Raw genomic sequence first — 18,976 nt, forward strand, 5'->3', positions numbered from 1 at the left:
AAGATGACCTCTTAATTATTGATCTTGATTTTATCACTGCACATAAATTATATGAATGTCATACTACGGCATTCTTACAGAAGTATTTTAATTTCTTTTTTGCAGTCTTCAGCAAACAGGAAATACTCACATTAGAAAGTACAAAGTACTAAAACTCCTACCTGAAGTTATCATTGGTATTCTCAGGCACTATAACTTCCTCACAGATTTTTTCCAAGGCAGGCATCCAGCTGGTTGCAAGGTGGCAGTTTTGTAACACTACCCAAGTTCCATCAGTAATAGCCTGGTAAATCATTTTTTCTGCTATTGGGCCCTGGCCTTGGCCAAGTGAAACTGTTTGAATGCTTGAGCTTCCCATGCTAACATCATCAGCAAATTTTAGCAAACCTATGATGGCAAGTTTTATACATGCAAACAAAGACAAAGTCTATTAGAAAGTAGAATGTGTTATATTCATCATTTTTATAATGTAATTAAAAGGAGAAAAGTCAATAAATATTTTACTCCATTAAAAAACAAACAAACAAAAAAAACTATCTCAACAACCCAGAAGTAGCATCACATGTGGTATCAGTCACTGTGTCTCTGAGGCATACACTAAAATTTAGAGGTATAAGGTATTATTTTAAAAAAACAAACTAAAAGTAGCCAGATTAAATAGCTGACCTCTTCTTTGGCCCCAAGTTTCAGTTCCAGGCTGCACAACAGCCCTCAACTCTCTCTATTGGATGGGGACAATTGTTTATCTTTGCTATCAAAATCAGTATTTCTGGAAATACATCCTTGCAGTATGACTCCATATCACAATTCTTTTGGCAGAAAACCAGATTTAAAAATAATCTGGGTGGTTATACTTTAAAGGCCATTTAACAAATGTGTTTTTAAGTGTGGCTTATACACCATTTAATCAGCAACTGAGAGGGAGGAAACTTTCTGGAGGAGGGTTTGCAATAAAGACTGGGGCAAACCTCCAACACCCACTGAAAGAATTGTAATGCAAGTAAAATTATAAATGGGTCTGGATGCTACAATCTGTTAGATCCCCAAATTGCTGCTCAGAGATTGAGACATTTGAACACCACTACTTTCATCCCACCCTCTGAAAATATTACTCTCATTGTTTACATATGGGCAGATGCCAGTGTTTGATATTCCATCATTGCTGTATTGTACTTTAAAGATCAAATGAGGGGACCTACACTATTATTGGGTTAGTCAGACCCAGTGACATTTAACCAGATAAAAAAAAAGATCTTTTTAATACCAATCTCACCTGCCATCGGATCAGCACCAGGTGATAATATAAAAATCAAAGGGGCACAACAATTTGAATCACTGTAACTTCTTCCAAGATCAAATGTAGGTGGTTCAATAAATGTTCTTCCCATGTTATCCACAATGAAGATCTGCACTGCTGGGATGATTTTGTCAGGTCGCAAACACCTCAGGATAACCATGCGATCCAAGCCTGTCAGAGAGCCCCAGGAGCCTGGGAAGGATTCCTCATGGGGCCTGACAGAGTCATAGATTGTCTTCCACGTGGAAGAATTGTCCCTGACGTGTTCCATTAGCCCCTGGAGGTTTGTCAGGCAAGAGGCACGTACGATCTCAGCCCAGGATTTGTTAGACAGCCAGTCTGGAGCTGGATTGGGGTGAGGATTGTCCAGAGCAACACCCCCTGTCAGCAGGAAACGCCAAACTGCATCATCTATCTTGCCCTTTCCCTTCATAATGCCCACTGTGAGGAGGAAGGAGAATAACAGCTTGTCCTTCTCAAACAGGGAACGGCAGACGTTGTTGTAGATGCTCACTGTGAAATGGCTAGTTATATTTTTAATTCTCTCCTTCAGACGTCCACTCTTTCTGCTTTTAGCAATGGACTGAACATACAAGTTAATGAACCAAATCAGTGAATACTGGTACATAGGTTCAATGTTGGCCAGATCAGAGATGCAGAAGAAGACAACAGCTGAATGAACAGCAACTGGCTTATACCCCATTCGAGTAGAATCTATCTCCTGCTCAGTTACAGAGGCAATTTTTTGCTTTTCAGAGATTTCTTCAGATAACTGTTTGGATGAAGACAAAATATTAATTGCTGTTTCATCCTCTAAGATGTTTCCTTCTGAATAGGAAAGGACCTCCAGAATTTTATCTTCTATTTCCTTTAGTTGTTTCTTATTGGCTGCACTTTCTATAATGAGCTGGTTTTTCTTTTCTTCCAGCTCAGGCTTCTCCTTTGCAGCTACAATTCCAAGAAGCTGGTCCTGAAGACCCAAAGGTGTAATCATGAAATTGAGGAGACAAACTTTCACAGCCACTTCAGGATAATAATGAGGGTTTCTTAAGTGGGTTGTCATGTAAAACCTGAAGTCTCTTGAATATTCAATTATATTTTCCCCCAATTTCATGTATTCTACTCCTTGTTGTTTGAATGTTTGCTTTAATAAAATAGGTTCTAAGAAAGCATCTAATTCTTCACCAATATTTTCTAGCAAGACTGGTGTTCCAAGCTGAAGAGCAGTTTCTAATGTCCTCACATAATGTGTGTCAGATAATTTGATAACTGCCAGCTTGTTACTTTTCTCCATGTTTTTTATCCACTTGTTAGCTTGCCTTTGAGGATCTATCATCAAAGCCCACCTCCTCGAGTTGGAAACAATTACACCATTGTCAATGGAAAAAGAATCAACTGGCAATCCAGCAATCTGCCATGCACGGATTTTGACTGGATCCCCCAGCGTATTACTCAAGCTGAAATCGCTGGAGCACGGGATGTTCTTTTCAATGCACAGATCCTGCCACTGCTTCTGACATTTCAGGCGATAATCGACTGTGAAGGCTCCCAGATAAGCCACAGTTCCTGATGACAGCAGCACATCCCCCACCAGGTCTATGTACTGAATTCCCAATAACCGTGCAGCTTCTGTCCACCTCTCCTTCTCCCCGCCCAAACCGCTGATCAGCTGCTCAGCTCTCACGAGCTTCTGCGAGCAACGCTCAATGTTATTCTCCAAGTCTATCTTCTTGCTGTTCATTTCATCAAACTCATCTTGCAAAGCCTGAAGGCGATCAACAACCTCCTTCAGCTCTGCCTGCTTCACCTGCAGCTTCTGCATCTGCACCGCCAGAATGGCCTCGGCCGCCTGCAAGCGCTCGCGCTTCGGGGCGACCACCTTCTGCACACGGTCATAGACCTCCATGGCCCTCACCCACCTGCACAGGCCTTCACAGGCAGAAGAGACGTTTTTTACAACCTCTGGTTGAAAATCTGGATGGTTCATAAACTTCTCTCTGACTTTTTTCATGATAGGAGGAGGGATGTTGTCCTTGTCGTATGATTTCAATCTGTCGAGGAATTTAATATCCGAGAGAAGTTTTTTAGCTGGCCCCCAGAAGTCTTCAATCATTTTACCTGTATTGCAAATAAGACTAAAGTCAGGCTCAATATATGCATGTTGAAACTGAAAAAAATACTTTGAAACACATCAATTATATTGCAGTGGAATTTTACTATACAAAGACTATTGAATAGTCTGGAAAAGTCATTACCTAAAGAAATTCAGACAGGACCTTCAGCATCACTAACCAATGACATATTTATTAAATGCATATTAATTCTAAATCAACCAAGCACATTAAGGGAAACAAATTAATATACAGTCTTTCTTATCATTGTCCATGGGATAAATCAGTAACTGTGGAAGTATTCCTTCTTAATCTAGATAAAACCATTTTGGATGAAAGGTATTTATATGCTTCTTATTTTTGATTATGAAGGGTTGAACTGTATAGATATAAGGTAGAAGAAAAGTAAAAGAAAAGGTCTCCTTCCTACCTTGCAAGTCCTGTGCAATCCCACAATAACAACATTAAGCCCCACAGAAAAATCTTGTTAGAATAATCACCTATGGCAGAGGTATAACTAGAATTCCCTCTCCCAGCATAACTGACAATTTGGAAACAGGGATTACAAGGGGAAACACAGGCAGATGGTGCACAGCACACCTCCAGCACCCAGAATTCCTCAAAGAAATGCAAATCTCAAGGTTGGGTCAAAGCAAGCTGAAGAGATGACTTTGTGCTGGTGGCTGGGATCATATTTACAAAGCTGTACAGCAGTGTCAGGCAAGGGCAGCATCTCAGCATGGCAAGAGCAGCTCTTGGCTACTCAGTGTATTTGTCAGTGCCAGCACAATGCACTGAGTGCACACAGCTGCATTCCTGGGGCAGGGATAACAAAAGCTGGGTCATTACCGCTGCCACTGGGGTCGGGTTTCCTCTCTGGTTTAATTGACCTCATGACACAGATACTCTCCATGACCAGCTTGACAGGACCAGGTGGATTCTGCATGGATTTCACCAGAGAGATGTCAGAGGGATTCAGGGTGTTGAGAGCTGCCTCTGCTGCAGCCAGAACTGGCAGAGCCTCTGCAAGATCTGCTTCACATTCATCCTGTGAAGACATTGGGCAGAAAGTTGTAAACACAGTGCCAGGCTGATCACCCCAGCACAGCACAGAACCTCTTATCTGGTCAGTACCCATTAATCAGACTCCTCACAACCACTTTCACAATTTGGCTGCACGGTTTAAAGAGGGAAGTTTGTAGAAAAATTAGTAAATTTAATAAACTGAACTGATAGTTGAAAAAACAAGATTTCAAGATCAAAGTCTCTCTGGTCTAGCAATGAGAATTGAAGATTAGATACAGTTGTTCTTAGTTAAATCTTACAGTGAAAAATTGATATTGTGCAGCTTAAATTCTTTATCATATACTCTGATCTCAGCAGTTGTCCATATTTAATACCATTATGACATTTCCAGCTAGTTACAGCAAAAAATATTGAGAAATCTTGAGGCTTCCCACAAGAAATTCTGTGTTACAGATGTCTGGCTATGCATTACCTCTAAAGTCATGCCTAACAGGACTACATGCAGCATATGCCAGATTACCCCAGGTAACTCTAAATTAACTGTCTTTGGGCCTGGAAACAGTATAAGGTCATTATTCAATCTGTTGAAAATGAGAATATATTAGTAGAGAAATAAGAGCTATACAGCTCTTGGAATGTGAACCAGAAAGGGAAGTTATGCAGGACTGTGAGATGCAGCCAGACTCCCAATAGCCCAAATTTACTGTGTTTATATTGGAGTGTGTCATTCATCATCTGCAATTGTGTTCCTTTAAGAGCCTGGCTCACCCATTAACACATCATCCCATCATCACAGCTCCCATTTACTCGGAGCCCGTTGTGCTCCAGGCTCAGACCCTTGTGTTCTACCTTAATGCCCTGGGCTACAGCAGCAGCATCATTGGCCTCCTTCTCATCTGCTGACACTATTGCCTTCTTTGCATCTACTTCAACTGTTTCCTTTTCAATCTTGACCATCATTTTATCTGTTTCTGCAGACGTTTTAATCAGTTCAGGCTGAAGTTCAGTCAGTTCTTTCTGCATGTCTGCAACCTGGTGAATATGACAGGAGATCAAGAAAAAAATCTGTGCAAACATTGTGTGTATTTCATATCTTGATGTCTTAGGAATAAAGATTGGAAGACCCTATAGTAATACAATTTTAAAAAGGACATTTGATCTAAAGAATTAACAGTTCTCTAGTTTGTTTTTACTAAGAGCTGTTTCACTTAACTGATTCGATTTTTAAAGGTATATTTATCATCATCTATGCAATACTCTTGCTTTTCTAACATTCATTAATCTCAATAATGAGAAAGATATTGATTAATTCTATTTTTTCCTCACAGTCACTTTCAGCTACTGAAAGTCCAGATAATCCTTTAGTGCACAGGTGGAAAACAAATTCCAAAACAAACCTGGAATGGAACACAGAATTAATGACAGCAAAAGCTTCAAACTGGATCTTCTTAATCCAGCAAGTATCTAAAAGCCCCTTTAGTTTGTGTCTTGGAAAGATCAATCCCTAGATCACAAGGGTTGAAAAAGGAATTACTTACATGGAATCCAATAAATTTCCTGATTGGCATCTACTCAGGAATTAATGTTTAATATTTTATTACAATGTTTTTCAATTTCTTCCCTATTTTGAAAAGGATAATATGTACTAGAGTGATGAAGTGGATTCTCCATATAAGGTTTTGAGAAAATAATGAAATTTATAATGCTTATTCTTTCAACATTTTAATTTTGTTTTCTATTAAGAGCTGTAATCCAAACGTAGAGATCACAGTTTCTTGAACTTACTAAGCAAAAATCTAAATTTTCCTGCTGGCTTTCTATAGAAAACTATCAATAGCATTATGAATACAGTGAAGAACAAATGAATAATTGTATTTTTTTAACTTTCAACCAAACAGATCCCACATTGAAGTACACATACGGCACATATTCAGCAATTTCATCTGAAACTCACTTGTGAAGATGCAAATTCAAGCTTTTCAAGCCCCACAAGATAACGAGTCCTCATCATGTCAACTTCTTCCCTTTTTCTATTCAGCAGGGTCTTGAAGGTGAGGATCAGCTCCACGTAGGAAGTTGGTGTCACGTAGTTGTGTCTGCGCAGCGTGGCGTAGTAGCCAACAGACAGTTCTCTCACACTTTCCTGGAAATATTTGCACACTGACACGACCCTAGGGAAAAAAATTCCACGTTACTTTGAAAATACAGTCATTATGTCAACCCTCAAAAAATTACTCTTAAGGTTACAAAGTGATATTAGTGGCAGAAATGGGAAGCCAGAAATGTATTTTTCCCCATTAGAAATGTTTTGGACTCCTCTGGAAGAGTGGTCTGATTTTCAGACACATCAGATACATATGTCTCAATATCTTTGACTTGCTCTGAAATCCCAGAGTTGGCTCAGCTTTGTCCACTTATAAGGACAGATCAAATACACTGGGGGCACAAGGGGCAGGGGACACACTTTTGCTTTGTATATTTTTTGATAGATAAACTCATACTCTTTTCTAATGTCATCTTTGAGCTCAATATCCTCTAAAAACTTGTTAGCAACCATTTCCAAAGCATCTGTAGGCCAGGTTTGGAACCAATCAATGGTGCAGCAGTTTATCAGTGAAGGGAACATCCTCAATCGATTCCGAAATGCATCTCCAATAGGACTCATGGCTACAAAAATAAAAACATGATTGTTACCTAAGTTTCTTTGCAGTTAGGAAGCAGAAAAACAAATAAACCAAAATAAAAACATTCTAAGAAACAATGCATTGCATACAGACCTAAACAAATATGCAAATTTTTCTTCACCCTTTCAATAAAGAAACTGTACATAGCAAGGGGCGTGGCTTCAACTTTCCTATTCTCCATCCTTGCTGCACTTTGCATTTTCTCAACAATTTCAGCTTTCTCATCTGCTGCAAAGATATTGGGCACATCCCCAGTATTTAAAAGCATGTTGATATCTTCCACAAACGACTCATCCTTTATCTGATTATCGCAGAACAAAAAGGACACGTTGCTGTTAGCAACACCTGCTTTCAGCATGACTCGTTTGATATCATCTTTCCATTCACTGATGCCATAGGACTTGGTGATTTCAATCTGGAAGAGCTCAAAGGAGCTCATGAAGGTGGCGAGTTTGGTGGCGCTCTGCCGGCCGCTGCCACCCACGCCCACCAGCAGCAGGTGACCATTGTCCTGCTTCAGCACCCTGCAGATCCTGGAGATGTGCTCAATAGCAAACTGGAACATCACCAGGGACATGGGGGCCTTGCTGATGTTGTTGTATTCCTCCAGGTAGAATTCCATCACGCTTGTCAGCTGCTGTAAGTCTCTGATCTCATCGTAAATTTTGGCGGAACTGCTGGGCTTTATGTAGTCTCCAAAGAACAGGCCACGGATATTGTCATCAGTGACTTTTCCAGTAGGGGAGAGATGACTCAGTACCTAGCAAAATGAAAAGAATCAACAGATAATTCTAGATATTAGAGAATTATTTTCCTTAAACTCATAATAATCCTTGTCTATATGGCATTATACTGAAGAAAGCACTGTTCTTCCCTGCTCTAGTTACAGTCTTGGTCTGCAAAATAATACTGTAGTTTGACATGCAGGTTTCCATGTATGCATAACTCAGAGATACTGCTATCAAATATAGGCCTACTTCTAAAAAGGCTTCTCAGGAAGGTACCCACTACACCCATCAGATCATCCAAATAATTATCTTGGGTAAAAGCACAGATAAATACTGTGCAATAAATTCCATTACAATTGGTCCTCTGTACCAGAATCCCTCAGAAATTATGAATCACTCTGCTATGAATACTCAATGCTGAATAGAAGATTGCTCATACTTTTTAAATTCACTGATCTAAATATTGCAAAATGTCTCCAATACTGATTTAATCTCAATGTTTAAGCATTTCTGAAAATGCATCAATATCATTTTGGTCCCAGCACATTACCCAAAAATACCTTATTAAAGTTCTGCTTGAAGCTATTTAATGTTGTCTCTTGTACCATCTGAAAGAAAATATTCTTGTCATCATCATCAACCAAGCGATCGTAGAAAACTCTGTAAACCTCATGAACCCAAAGTCTGATCAGTTTATCTCCATCCTGAAAATGTAAATACAAAAGAATGGGTAAATATAGCTCAGGCAGGCATTTGTTCAAAAAGAAAAGGTTAGAAATGTCCATCTGGACCCTGCTATACCTTGTACTGAACTCAGTGGGAATCTTTCAAACCCAAGGCATTCAGCACATGGCCCAACATCTGCTAACTTTACTGATTCCTCACCTAGTTACCATCCTGCCAACACAAACTGGGACTCTCATGTCAAAGCATTTTTCTCTACTGGATCAAATCAAATTGTATTAACAAAATGACAGCTGTCTTCCTCAGAGACAGACAGAAAATACATAACAAAGAATTCAGGGATTATTCTGATCTTAAACTCTGTAAATCTACTGAAATAATAGTTCATGCATTATAAAAATAATTTGCTTTTTTCAGTACTCTCTCCTACATCATCATAATTAAGCTACAACTTACTTGCAAATGAGTGTGTGGACAGAGCAGAACTCCTTTAATAACCCTGGAAAAATCCCGTAGATTAAAGACATAGTGGGATTTTGAAGGAGTTGGAAGAAAATTATCAACTGCCAATTTATAAATCACTGATGTCGCTTGGACCATCATCTTTCCCAGCCTTAAGAAAGAAAAGAAATACAATTTTAACTTCTGCAGGTAAATCACAGGGAAAAGACAACAAAGTTGCTACAGGAAATAGATCCCATTACCTCAGAAATGAAGCATCAAAGCCTTTGCTGAAGTGCCAGTCAGTAACTGCAGTAAAAATCTTGGTTAAAATGTCATCATTGAAAGCAGAGATAGAAACAATGTTCAAGTGCCGTGTGAAGCGTCCTGTAACACACACAGGAGGATGCATTAAATGTTTAAATGTTTCTTCACCTTTCAGCCAGTATCTTCTAGGTTGGACTGTCACTAAAAAAAACATTTGAATCTGGCACCAGCTTCATGATTTTTTTTTCTGGCAAATTTTTTGCCCTAGCAGTGAAGCAAAAGAAATATAAACTGATTTACATTTTCTATCAGTATTTAACTCAAAGCTGTTTTGAATACGTAAAACATGAATCTCCATTACAAGGCTACTATTACCCAATTTAAAATTTCAGCTCACCTCAGCCTTCTTGATTATGATATGACACAGTAAAAACTTTACAAAGTCAACTATCTCGTTATTGGCTTTCACCTAAAAAGAATCAGTCTATACATGAGCAATTTGAGAAATTTAGCTATATCAGCAGAGTTATTTTCATAAAGCCTCCTCAGAACATATAACATACAGTTATATCTGTATCACAGTGTTTATAAGAAGCAAAGTAGCATGAAGTTCCTGATAATAATGCAGCTGTATATAGCCTACAGTAATGTAGCTGCACCTACATTAAGGCTTTTATGTAATTTTTTCATTATAAAATATAACATCCCTTATGTTGCTGTAACAGGAATGATGGAGTTGCAGGTAACAATCTTGTAAATAAATGCAGCAGGAGATGCAGCTTCAGAGGAGACTTGCCAGAAACATGGCAAGCAGATGCATTCCCTCCCTTTTCCAAAGAACAGAAAACAGAAATAACCTCCACCATTAATTTTAGAATAACTTTTATCATTCACAGTTTAATCAACACTAAAAACATTGTTTCTACTGTTGATTAAACTCCCTGTGGCAAAGGTACAGATTTGAACTTGAATACAGCAGACCTGTACTTGGAATGACCCTCTCAGTGAATGCACCTGTAGATCCAGCAGCCTTAGATCAATGTTGACTTTTTCATCAGCAAACCTGAACCCAGCCCTTACCTTCATTCAGCTAGATAACAGCTGGCCACAGTAAAGTATTTCCTACCTGTGATGTCATTCCTGCCTCCCCCAGGGGGACCCATGGCTGTGACCAGCAGCACATCTGTGATACTGATGGGGGATGCATCTTTCCTGTCATACCAGTGCCCATGGTCAATCCATTGCCTGAGAAGCTCAATAGCTGGCTGGGCTCCATACACTTCCTTTTCAGGCATGTTCAGGTCATCTGTGGGGAACACAGATATTGAGGAAAAAAATTCAGTGTTTAGGAATTCAGTTTTCTTCTCAAAAGGAAAAATAACTGAACCAGAGGTAGTAAAAGGCTGTGTGTTGTTATTCCTGTTTCCCATTGAATTAACCAAAATCAAATACCATTACACCTCACATAATTAGGGGGGCTGGTTTAACTTAGTGGGGCTGGTGATTTTGTTTTGTTTCATGTCATGTCCCACTGCAATTCTAAGAACTATTCTGAAAACAGCCACCACTTAAACCTCTCAGCAAGGGCAGTGCTAATCCTTCAATGATCCCTGTGGGTCCCTTCTGACTCAGGAGATTCCAGGATTCTCTGGATGCCTGAAAAAAGCACTGAGGAAATCCAAATTTACTACTTTCAGTGAACCACTTCCTTTGCCTAAGCCAGAACAAAAATGATTTTTAAAAAATGTGTCTTACCCACAAAAATTACAGCTTCTTTCCCTGTTGGAGGTCCAAACACTCCTTTTCTTCTTCTGTCCAGCTTGGACATAATAATATCCTGGGTCTGGTTAGCAGAGGTTCTTGCAGAGAAGTTGATGAAACTTGGGATGTATTTTTCCTTTGGAAGTTTTAGTAGAAAATTGTTTGTTATAGCTGTTTTCCCAGTGCCAGTGGGACCCACAAAAAGCAAAGGGACACTATGTTCCACATAAGTTTTAAGAAAAAACATTTGCCTGGCAGTTTCCATTGTTGGAATGATCAGCTCAGATACCTGTTACACAGGAAAGTAAAATGAAACATGAAAATCAAACATCCAATACCTTAATCAACATGAATATTTACCATCAACTACAGGAACCCTGTAGCACAAATGCATTTTTAAAAAATTCTGTTGTCTGAAAACCTAAGCTGTAACAAGGTTCTGGTAGATTCTATGGCCCCACTTCTTGATCAGGGCTTATACAGTCAATAGCACAACCAGTATTACCTGTATGGTGGTTCACAGACATTATATGAATTCTGGAGAATTACAGAGTTAAGTATGGTCTAGTTCTGTTCCCCTGCTGTGCAAAGGGAAAGGAACTGGTATGAAAATTTTTTTTCTCTTCTTTATTTTTACTTATAATTAGCAGCTGTGGATTTGGTATTGAGGGAAGATTTTCAGCAGCAGAATGAAATGTAATCTTACATCTCTCAGGTACTTAATAGACAAGACAATTGCAACTATAGTGGAATGAAAAGTTAAACAAGTTATCTTGAAATTTCATCTGCAGATCTCTGCTGTGCTTCCCTTCCATTCAGTTCACAGCTGCCAAAATCTGAGTTCCCTATTTGGAAATGGAGGGCACCCAGGACTCTCAGTACTGCTCCCCATATCCCAAAGTGGCAGCAAGTCTCTCTGCTTGCTTTCTCTAAGTAACTTGTACTACAATATCATGAGATCAACCACTGAAAACAGAAATTAAGGAAATTCAGGCTTTGGCTTTTTCCCACCATGGTTTTCCCAATATCAAATGCTGGTAAGAGAACAAAGCAGAACCCAAATTTTAACCACCAGGCAACCTCAGGGCTCCCTGTGAACTTTGAGTGTTAGTGGTACCAGAATTGAGACAAAAGCAGGAAAGGGAGCTCACAGAGACTAATGAAATGTTGCAAATCAATCATCAAACAGCCTAATATAGTTATTTATATCTCTAAATCATTTAGTCAAATAATTATTTTCCATAATAAAGACACCAATGTGCACCTTAGCTGCCGGGGCAATAACTTGCTCTTCCTTTGTGATGTAGTCTGTCCACATTTTCCACTGCCCATGGCCATGCTTGTTAAAATAAAAGTCATAAACAGTCCCTGTTAATTGAAAAACACAAGATAGGAAAACCCATGGATTAAATTATAAAAATGAACTTCAGTAATTTTAGTGTGAGATTTCCAAAACTGTGAGATAAGATGCACCCCTACCCCCCAGTCCTACCCTCCCCCCACTGCCATTATCATCACCAAATGATTTTAGGTCAGATTCAGCCACACTGTTAGAGTCCAACAGGAGGCATATGCTAGTCCTGGTTCAAAGTGCCAGGAAAGGGCAGCCAACTGTGCAGCCCCAAGCTTGGCAGATGGTGGCTTTGCTGCAGTCCAAACATCTGCCAGAAACACTGAGTGCCAAGCTTTCTTACTGCTTTATAAAATACCAAACAAGCACAATTATGAAGAAGCACCTTTGTCTGGGAAGATATTGTTTTTGTTAAGCTTCACGTTTTTAGGGCGTGGATTCTCCTCATTCATTCCACTGAGCAAGGTGCGGTAAAACGAATCGAATTTTCTTCTGCTGTTTGCATCAATGATCCCTCCAATTGTCCACACCACAGCAAAAAGGAAAAGGGCCTGCAGCCACGAGGTGATCTGCTGAGCAGACATGACTTCGCTGTCCTCTTCACTGCATTCCCTTATTTCATCTAAAATACATATTTTGAATTTTAATGAAATGTCAGTAATAACCATAAATCCCGATTCAAAATGCATTTTTGCAAAAGCATCCTGAGACAAAAGTAGAGCGCTGTCTTCAGTGGAAAGAAGCCAATCTACAAAAGGAGGACCTGTGTAAAATACTGTTGACAAATAAAAATGAAATTAGAAGAAAAATATTTAGAAAGAGTCCTAACTCTTTTGTTCAGATGGTAGCAAACAGCAAGCAAAACAGAAAACACTTGCAATACCACGTTCAGTTTTGCAATGACACCAGTTTCCAATTGTGAAAGCTCTGTATTCAAAGAACTGTCAATACTGATCAGTGATATCACTGACTGTATTACAGGAACTCAACAGTAAGGAATTCCTTTGGCATTTCCTTGCACCTTATGACCTGCATTTTGTCCTGGGACATGGCAGAAGAAAAAAGAAAAATTGAAATAATAACCAGGCAGCTTAGGGTACTCACCAAGGAGAGAAGAATAGAGTTTCATCAAGCTGTAAGTCAGGTGAAGAGAGGACGTTTTTACCATGACTTTGCAATGATGGTCAATAAAATTTAAACAGGGCTCGACCAGCCACATAAACAAGCTATTGACCTACCAGGAGAGAAGGAAACAGCTGTGTGACAATGCAGGACTTGCCACACTCCCCCATGTCCCCTCAGATAATTCACCCTCAGTCAAACATCAAGCATCAGAAACTCTCCAGGTTGCCAGAGAGATCAGGAAAGGGCCCTTGTGAGGCAGTACTGAAATGTTCACAAAAATCACACCACCACTGTCTGATGGTGAAGACAAGTTGCTTTTACCACAGGGAAGTTTTCAGTGGGAATTCTGAAGGCTTTGAAGACTAAAATGCTAAAAGTAATAATAAAAAAGTATTGGATGCTGCATGCCTGCCTTCAAGTGGGCAAGCTCTGAATGTCACCTTATAGTTAATCTTTTAAATTAGACTGTGCAAAAATGAAGTCTCGTACCAGCTCTCGATGTTCTTCCTTCAGGTTTGGAGGCAGAGTTTTCAGGTAGGAATCCTTCAGGGGCTTCCACCCTAACTGCTGTGGGTCCATATAGATCATACCACACCTAGTAAGAACAAACACCTGTGGTAGAGGAATACATGTGGAGGTGGGACAGCTCAAGTTTGAGTGCTCTCACAGTACCTGCTGACAGTTGCTGGAGATGCCTGCTCCAAGTCCGCTGGCTCAAAGATTAAACTCATTTTTGAGCTCATCTGAATGATTTCACCACTCATTAAGCATAACTGGAAGAAGAGCATCACATAAACATGGTCTCATCATGTCAGTGTTGATTGTATAGTCAAAGCAATGTCTGTTATAAAATCACTGAACATTCCACTAATGTCACTCCTTCATTCATCTGTATCCTTACAATACATTGTATTTTATGACCTTGTCTCAACTTTTCCATGTCTTACTGTAAGGCTTGCAGAGACACAGAGAACAATGTTCTAACTTTAAGTAACTCTGCAAGAAAAAGCAGTTACGACCTGCAGCTTTTTAAAAATTCATTTATTCTTGAGGTAATTTAAGCAAGTTCAGTTTTCAGTCACAGAACTGAGTCCATACATTTCAGTTTCCTAGAATGGTCAACAAAAAAGCCTCAATGATCAACCTCATTCCAATAAAGAAGGAGGCAAGACAAGGTTTCTAGGGAGAAGTAATGGGTTAGTATTATCTAATACCATCTAAACCCACTCATACAAATGGGGAAATAAGGCAGTGCTTTTAGGCACATCAGCCTTTCCTGAATTTCACAACTCCCTTAACTAATGCAGTAACAATATTGCTACTACTAAAACTAAGTCTGTTTATTCAAGGAGGAGGTTACAGGCAAAAATGAGGCTACCTTTTTATTATCATCCAGCACAGTGTTCATGTTCTCTATCCAAACTGCATCCACAGGGCCATCAAAAATAATCCACTTGCGATCCTCTGTGGTAGAAGATGCTTGTTCCCTGAAGGCCTTTGCAAGAATTCCATCTGACCACTCATGACTTACAGGATCAAAACTGCCATACAGCTGCCCCATAGTAATGGCTTTGGGATTAATAACTTTGTATTCAACAGCAAATTCATCCATGGCATTCGCTGTGCAAAAAGGCAAATGCATGAGGTGGAGAATTTAATAGGTTAGTTTAATTCAACAGCTGAACAAGAAACAAAAAACCCCAGATAACTGGCATCTAAGTAGAAGTAAATAAGAATTTATCTTATTTGTACAAGGCAAACAAGCAGTCTGCTGTAAAAAAACACATGGAAAAAAGAAAAAGCAGAGCAGCATAGATTTCATATCTTTATGGAGCTACTTACAATATCCTATCAGACTTTATTTTTTCAAGACAATTATGCACAAGTAAAATGCCTAACAAAATTCAAAAAAGCATAAGCACATTAGTATGGGCTTACTGTTCCAGTAGATGCAGACAAAAATATTATCAGACAAATATACCAGACAAAAATAGTTCAATTAATAGAAATTCTGCAGTCAAGAAAGAAGAATATAGGACAATTAACAACGTGGGCAAAGGAAAAATAACAGTCATAGAATTTATTTCATTTAATGAGAAGCTTGTGGCTGGACAATGTTACCTGCACACAAATCAGCCAGGGCTCCAGCCAGCACTTTGTATGAACTGGTTTTCCCACTCATGGGATCTCCAACAATCATGAAACCGTGGCGCACCAGCATCATCTCATACACCTGCCAGGGACAGGAGAGCCACCCCTTAGCAAGCCACAAAAGCAAGTGTTTCATGCTATGTGAATGGAAATGGAAATTCCTGTCCTGCATTCAATGGGACACAAACAAATCTCTGCACTCTGGTGGCTGAGCAAAGCCTTGATCCAAATCAGAGGGTAATTCTCACTGAAATGATTTTTAAATGAAAGGTACAGTGAGGTTTGGAAAGCAGCATAAGGCAGTTTGAACATAAGACATGAAGGACCCCAGCCTAGACCACACATTTTTACTCTTGCCATTACCCTGTCACTAGGCTGCACAAGAAAAAGAGTTAAATATTGTTTAACAGGTCTCCAGTACTAGTAAATGGGAGGCAGTGGGAACACAGGGCTGGAAGTGAGGCATTAGCAAGGTCACTTCTTTCAAAATTTCTCAAGGAGACTGAACAGAACTGGGAACAGAGCCTACCAGCACACATCAGCTCCTTCACAGACTGTCTGAATTACAAAATCACTAAAGCAAACTTTTATTCCTTGATTTCTACTCAGTAAAAATACCCCATTTATAATAGTCCATTAATGGTAAGGAAACTAATAGCTATTAATCACAACACAGACAGTGAATGAAGAGTGGTTTTGTTCTTGTGCTTTTCTTCCCCAGAAGTATGTAAAAAATAAAACCTGAATAATTTTTCCAATGAACCATGGCACTGGTTGAAGATTCAATTTTTCAATATTTTCAGTTAGTGCCTTGATAAACAGGTCATAGTCTGGTGTAGGAAGAACCACTCCAGGAAACAGGTCAGATATGATACCCTGTTAAGGAAAGACAGAATAGAACAGTATTTAAACACAGGTCACAAAAAAGAAAATTCCCAACTAAAACAATATTCACACAGATAACAGGAGCTTAAAACCAAATGTCCTCAGCTGGACAAAACTTCTAGGAAAACTTTAGCCATGGAAGTGTTCAGTATACTTGGAACAAAAACCTGTGCCTGCAGTTTTCATGAACATGTTGCTATTGCAAAAAGAAGTTTAACCTTTACAAACTTGTCCCCATCAGGATTACACAAAATGATGTGAAAGTAGCTGAAAGAATTTCAGTGATTAAATAAAAAGGCATGTGTTCCAAAATTTCAGAGTAGTGACTCTGGCTGTGCTTCTACCCTAGGTTTTAGTCCTCAGTATTGATTGCTTTGTATCTTCATTTATTTGTTATTCAAGCAGCATGCAAACAGAAACAGCATCATTTTTATTCTGAACTCAAACTTCTAATTGACCTTAACTTAATTAACCACATCTCTTTTGGAGAATAAAGCCAGAAAAAAATCTTCAAAGAATGATATTTCCCTAAAGGAAACAACACAAAGTGACTTTTAAGAAGATATCATCTAAAACATTTAATACAATAGGTTTAAAGCATCACTGAAAGTTTGCTTTTCAAAATAATCCTAACAGAACCAAAGAGTTCTTCCAGATCAGTGGACTGAAATAACTCCACACTAATATGGCATCACCTAGATCAAACTGTTCCAAATTAAGATAATGCCCTGTTCCTTTGAGTTCTTACAATGGATCTCATCATCATCAAACCTCAAACCCACTGGCCTGATACCTTACCTGAAACAATGGCACATCCTGGGACAAGAATTTGGCCAAATTAACATCCATTAAAGCCCTAAGCAACAACACACTTTCATTTTCAGTTGGGTACTTCAGCTTCAGGTTCCCTGCTGCTGTCAGGACAGATTTCACTGCACGCATCCCATAGTCGTAGTGGTGCTGAGATGACAACTGCTCTGAGCACAAACGGTAAGTGGCAACAATTTTCTGGGCAAGGCTGTGGAGAATAAAATGTAACATGTGAAGTGAAAATATCTTACCGTGCAAGGAAAATAATTTACTTACCTATATACACAAAATATCTGCAGTGATTCTGACACAGCAGCTGATAAGATGGTCCAAGGCACCTGGGAGGAAAGACTGTAGATTTTGCCATACTAGAGAATGCATGCACTATTTAGGAATTCTCTCTGGTATTTTGATACATTTTCCAAATGATTCTGTGTAGAAGTGCACATCTGGCAACATGAGGTGGTAAATGAGAATTGACAAGAAAGCAAGAGATTAAAAAGTACCTTCTAGAGAAACAAAACGTGGATAGCTTTCCATATATGCCTCAAACACACATGGATGCCTTATAGAGGAATGAGGTATATCAGACTCACTTAAGGTAGAAAATTCAGCATGTATTACCTCTTAGAGTCCAGAAATCCCATTGAATAAAGTGAAATTTCCCCAATCAAGGCATAATCTGGGACCATCATGGCAACTGTTCGGAACAATGCCTGTGAGGAAAAAAGTAAGATACCAACTTTTGACTATGGAATATTTTAATAAATTGTACCTAGTTTGTAGTAGCATCTCTCCATAAATTCATGAATGCAAAGAATTCATGAATCAACTGAAATCTATGAGACTGCTTTAGAATACTGTTCTACTCTGATCTTATCAAGAGATTCAAGAGGTCTGTGGTAAGCACTGCAGTAACAAGTACTTAGAAAGAGTTAATTCTAAAGAACTATGAAAAGAGGAAATGCAAAGTGACATCTCACTTTCATAACAGAAGAACTAGTACATGGTGGGGTTAATGCTTTGTAAAAGATCATACAAAGAATTGTGGCAATGTTAGAGAAAGAACCAGGACCATCTCAGTCTCTCCATAGTGTCTCAGCAACTCACAAAGTTATAATAAATTGAAACTGGGATTTGGGTTGCCCATCCATTGTAAACACAGATAATTTCCAGTTAGGGGGAGCACAGCTAAAGCTGTAAACTGGTATCAATGTGATTAGACTGAGACTTTTCTTCTGTGCATTCTGTACAACCCTGTTTACTAAAACTTGGTGAAGAGCACAGGAGGATATACTTGAATAGGTTATCAGTTGTGCTGGTTTTGGCTGGGGTAGAGTTAAATTATTTCACAGTAGCTGGCCTAAGGCTGTGTTTTGGATCTGTGCTGGAAAGAGTGTTGATAATTCAGGGATGTTTTGGTTATTGCTGAGCAGAGCTCACAGAGAGTCAAGGCCTTTTCTGCTCCTCACTGCACACAGCAGCCAGGAGGATGGGGGTGCACAGGAGCTGGGAGGGGACACAGCCAGGACAGCTGAGCCAAGGGATATTCCAGAGCACATGGGGTCATGCTCAGCACAACTAGCAAGGGAGGGGATGGCTCAGAGTGATGGCATTTTCATTCCTTAAGCAATCATTACACATCAGTTTATTAT

At 39.2% G+C, this 18,976-nt stretch overlaps 1 protein-coding gene across 1 annotated transcript in view; it reads right to left on the reverse strand.

The window, feature by feature from the left end:
- The window catches only part of DNAH3 (dynein axonemal heavy chain 3), a 51,228-nt gene that overhangs the window by 8,024 nt on the left and 24,228 nt on the right, over positions 1-18,976 (reverse strand). Inside the window, exons 33-54 of the mRNA XM_079321151.1 lie at positions 17,946-18,037; positions 17,310-17,529; positions 16,368-16,502; positions 15,597-15,708; positions 14,854-15,095; positions 14,148-14,248; positions 13,965-14,070; positions 13,455-13,584; positions 12,736-12,972; positions 12,264-12,367; positions 10,994-11,288; positions 10,365-10,544; positions 9,235-9,358; positions 8,987-9,143; positions 8,407-8,550; positions 7,212-7,878; positions 6,936-7,101; positions 6,389-6,605; positions 5,284-5,466; positions 4,258-4,456; positions 1,274-3,415; positions 162-387 (exon numbers count right to left, since the gene is read on the reverse strand). Of these exons, the coding sequence (XP_079177277.1) occupies positions 162-387; positions 1,274-3,415; positions 4,258-4,456; positions 5,284-5,466; positions 6,389-6,605; positions 6,936-7,101; positions 7,212-7,878; positions 8,407-8,550; positions 8,987-9,143; positions 9,235-9,358; positions 10,365-10,544; positions 10,994-11,288; positions 12,264-12,367; positions 12,736-12,972; positions 13,455-13,584; positions 13,965-14,070; positions 14,148-14,248; positions 14,854-15,095; positions 15,597-15,708; positions 16,368-16,502; positions 17,310-17,529; positions 17,946-18,037 (6,179 nt within the window). The remainder of the gene's footprint in view (positions 1-161; positions 388-1,273; positions 3,416-4,257; positions 4,457-5,283; positions 5,467-6,388; positions 6,606-6,935; positions 7,102-7,211; positions 7,879-8,406; positions 8,551-8,986; positions 9,144-9,234; positions 9,359-10,364; positions 10,545-10,993; positions 11,289-12,263; positions 12,368-12,735; positions 12,973-13,454; positions 13,585-13,964; positions 14,071-14,147; positions 14,249-14,853; positions 15,096-15,596; positions 15,709-16,367; positions 16,503-17,309; positions 17,530-17,945; positions 18,038-18,976) is intronic.

The sequence above is a fragment of the Erithacus rubecula genome (genome assembly GCF_903797595.1).
Source record: "Erithacus rubecula genome assembly, chromosome: 17".
In the NCBI taxonomy this organism is placed as follows: domain Eukaryota; kingdom Metazoa; phylum Chordata; class Aves; order Passeriformes; family Muscicapidae; genus Erithacus; species Erithacus rubecula.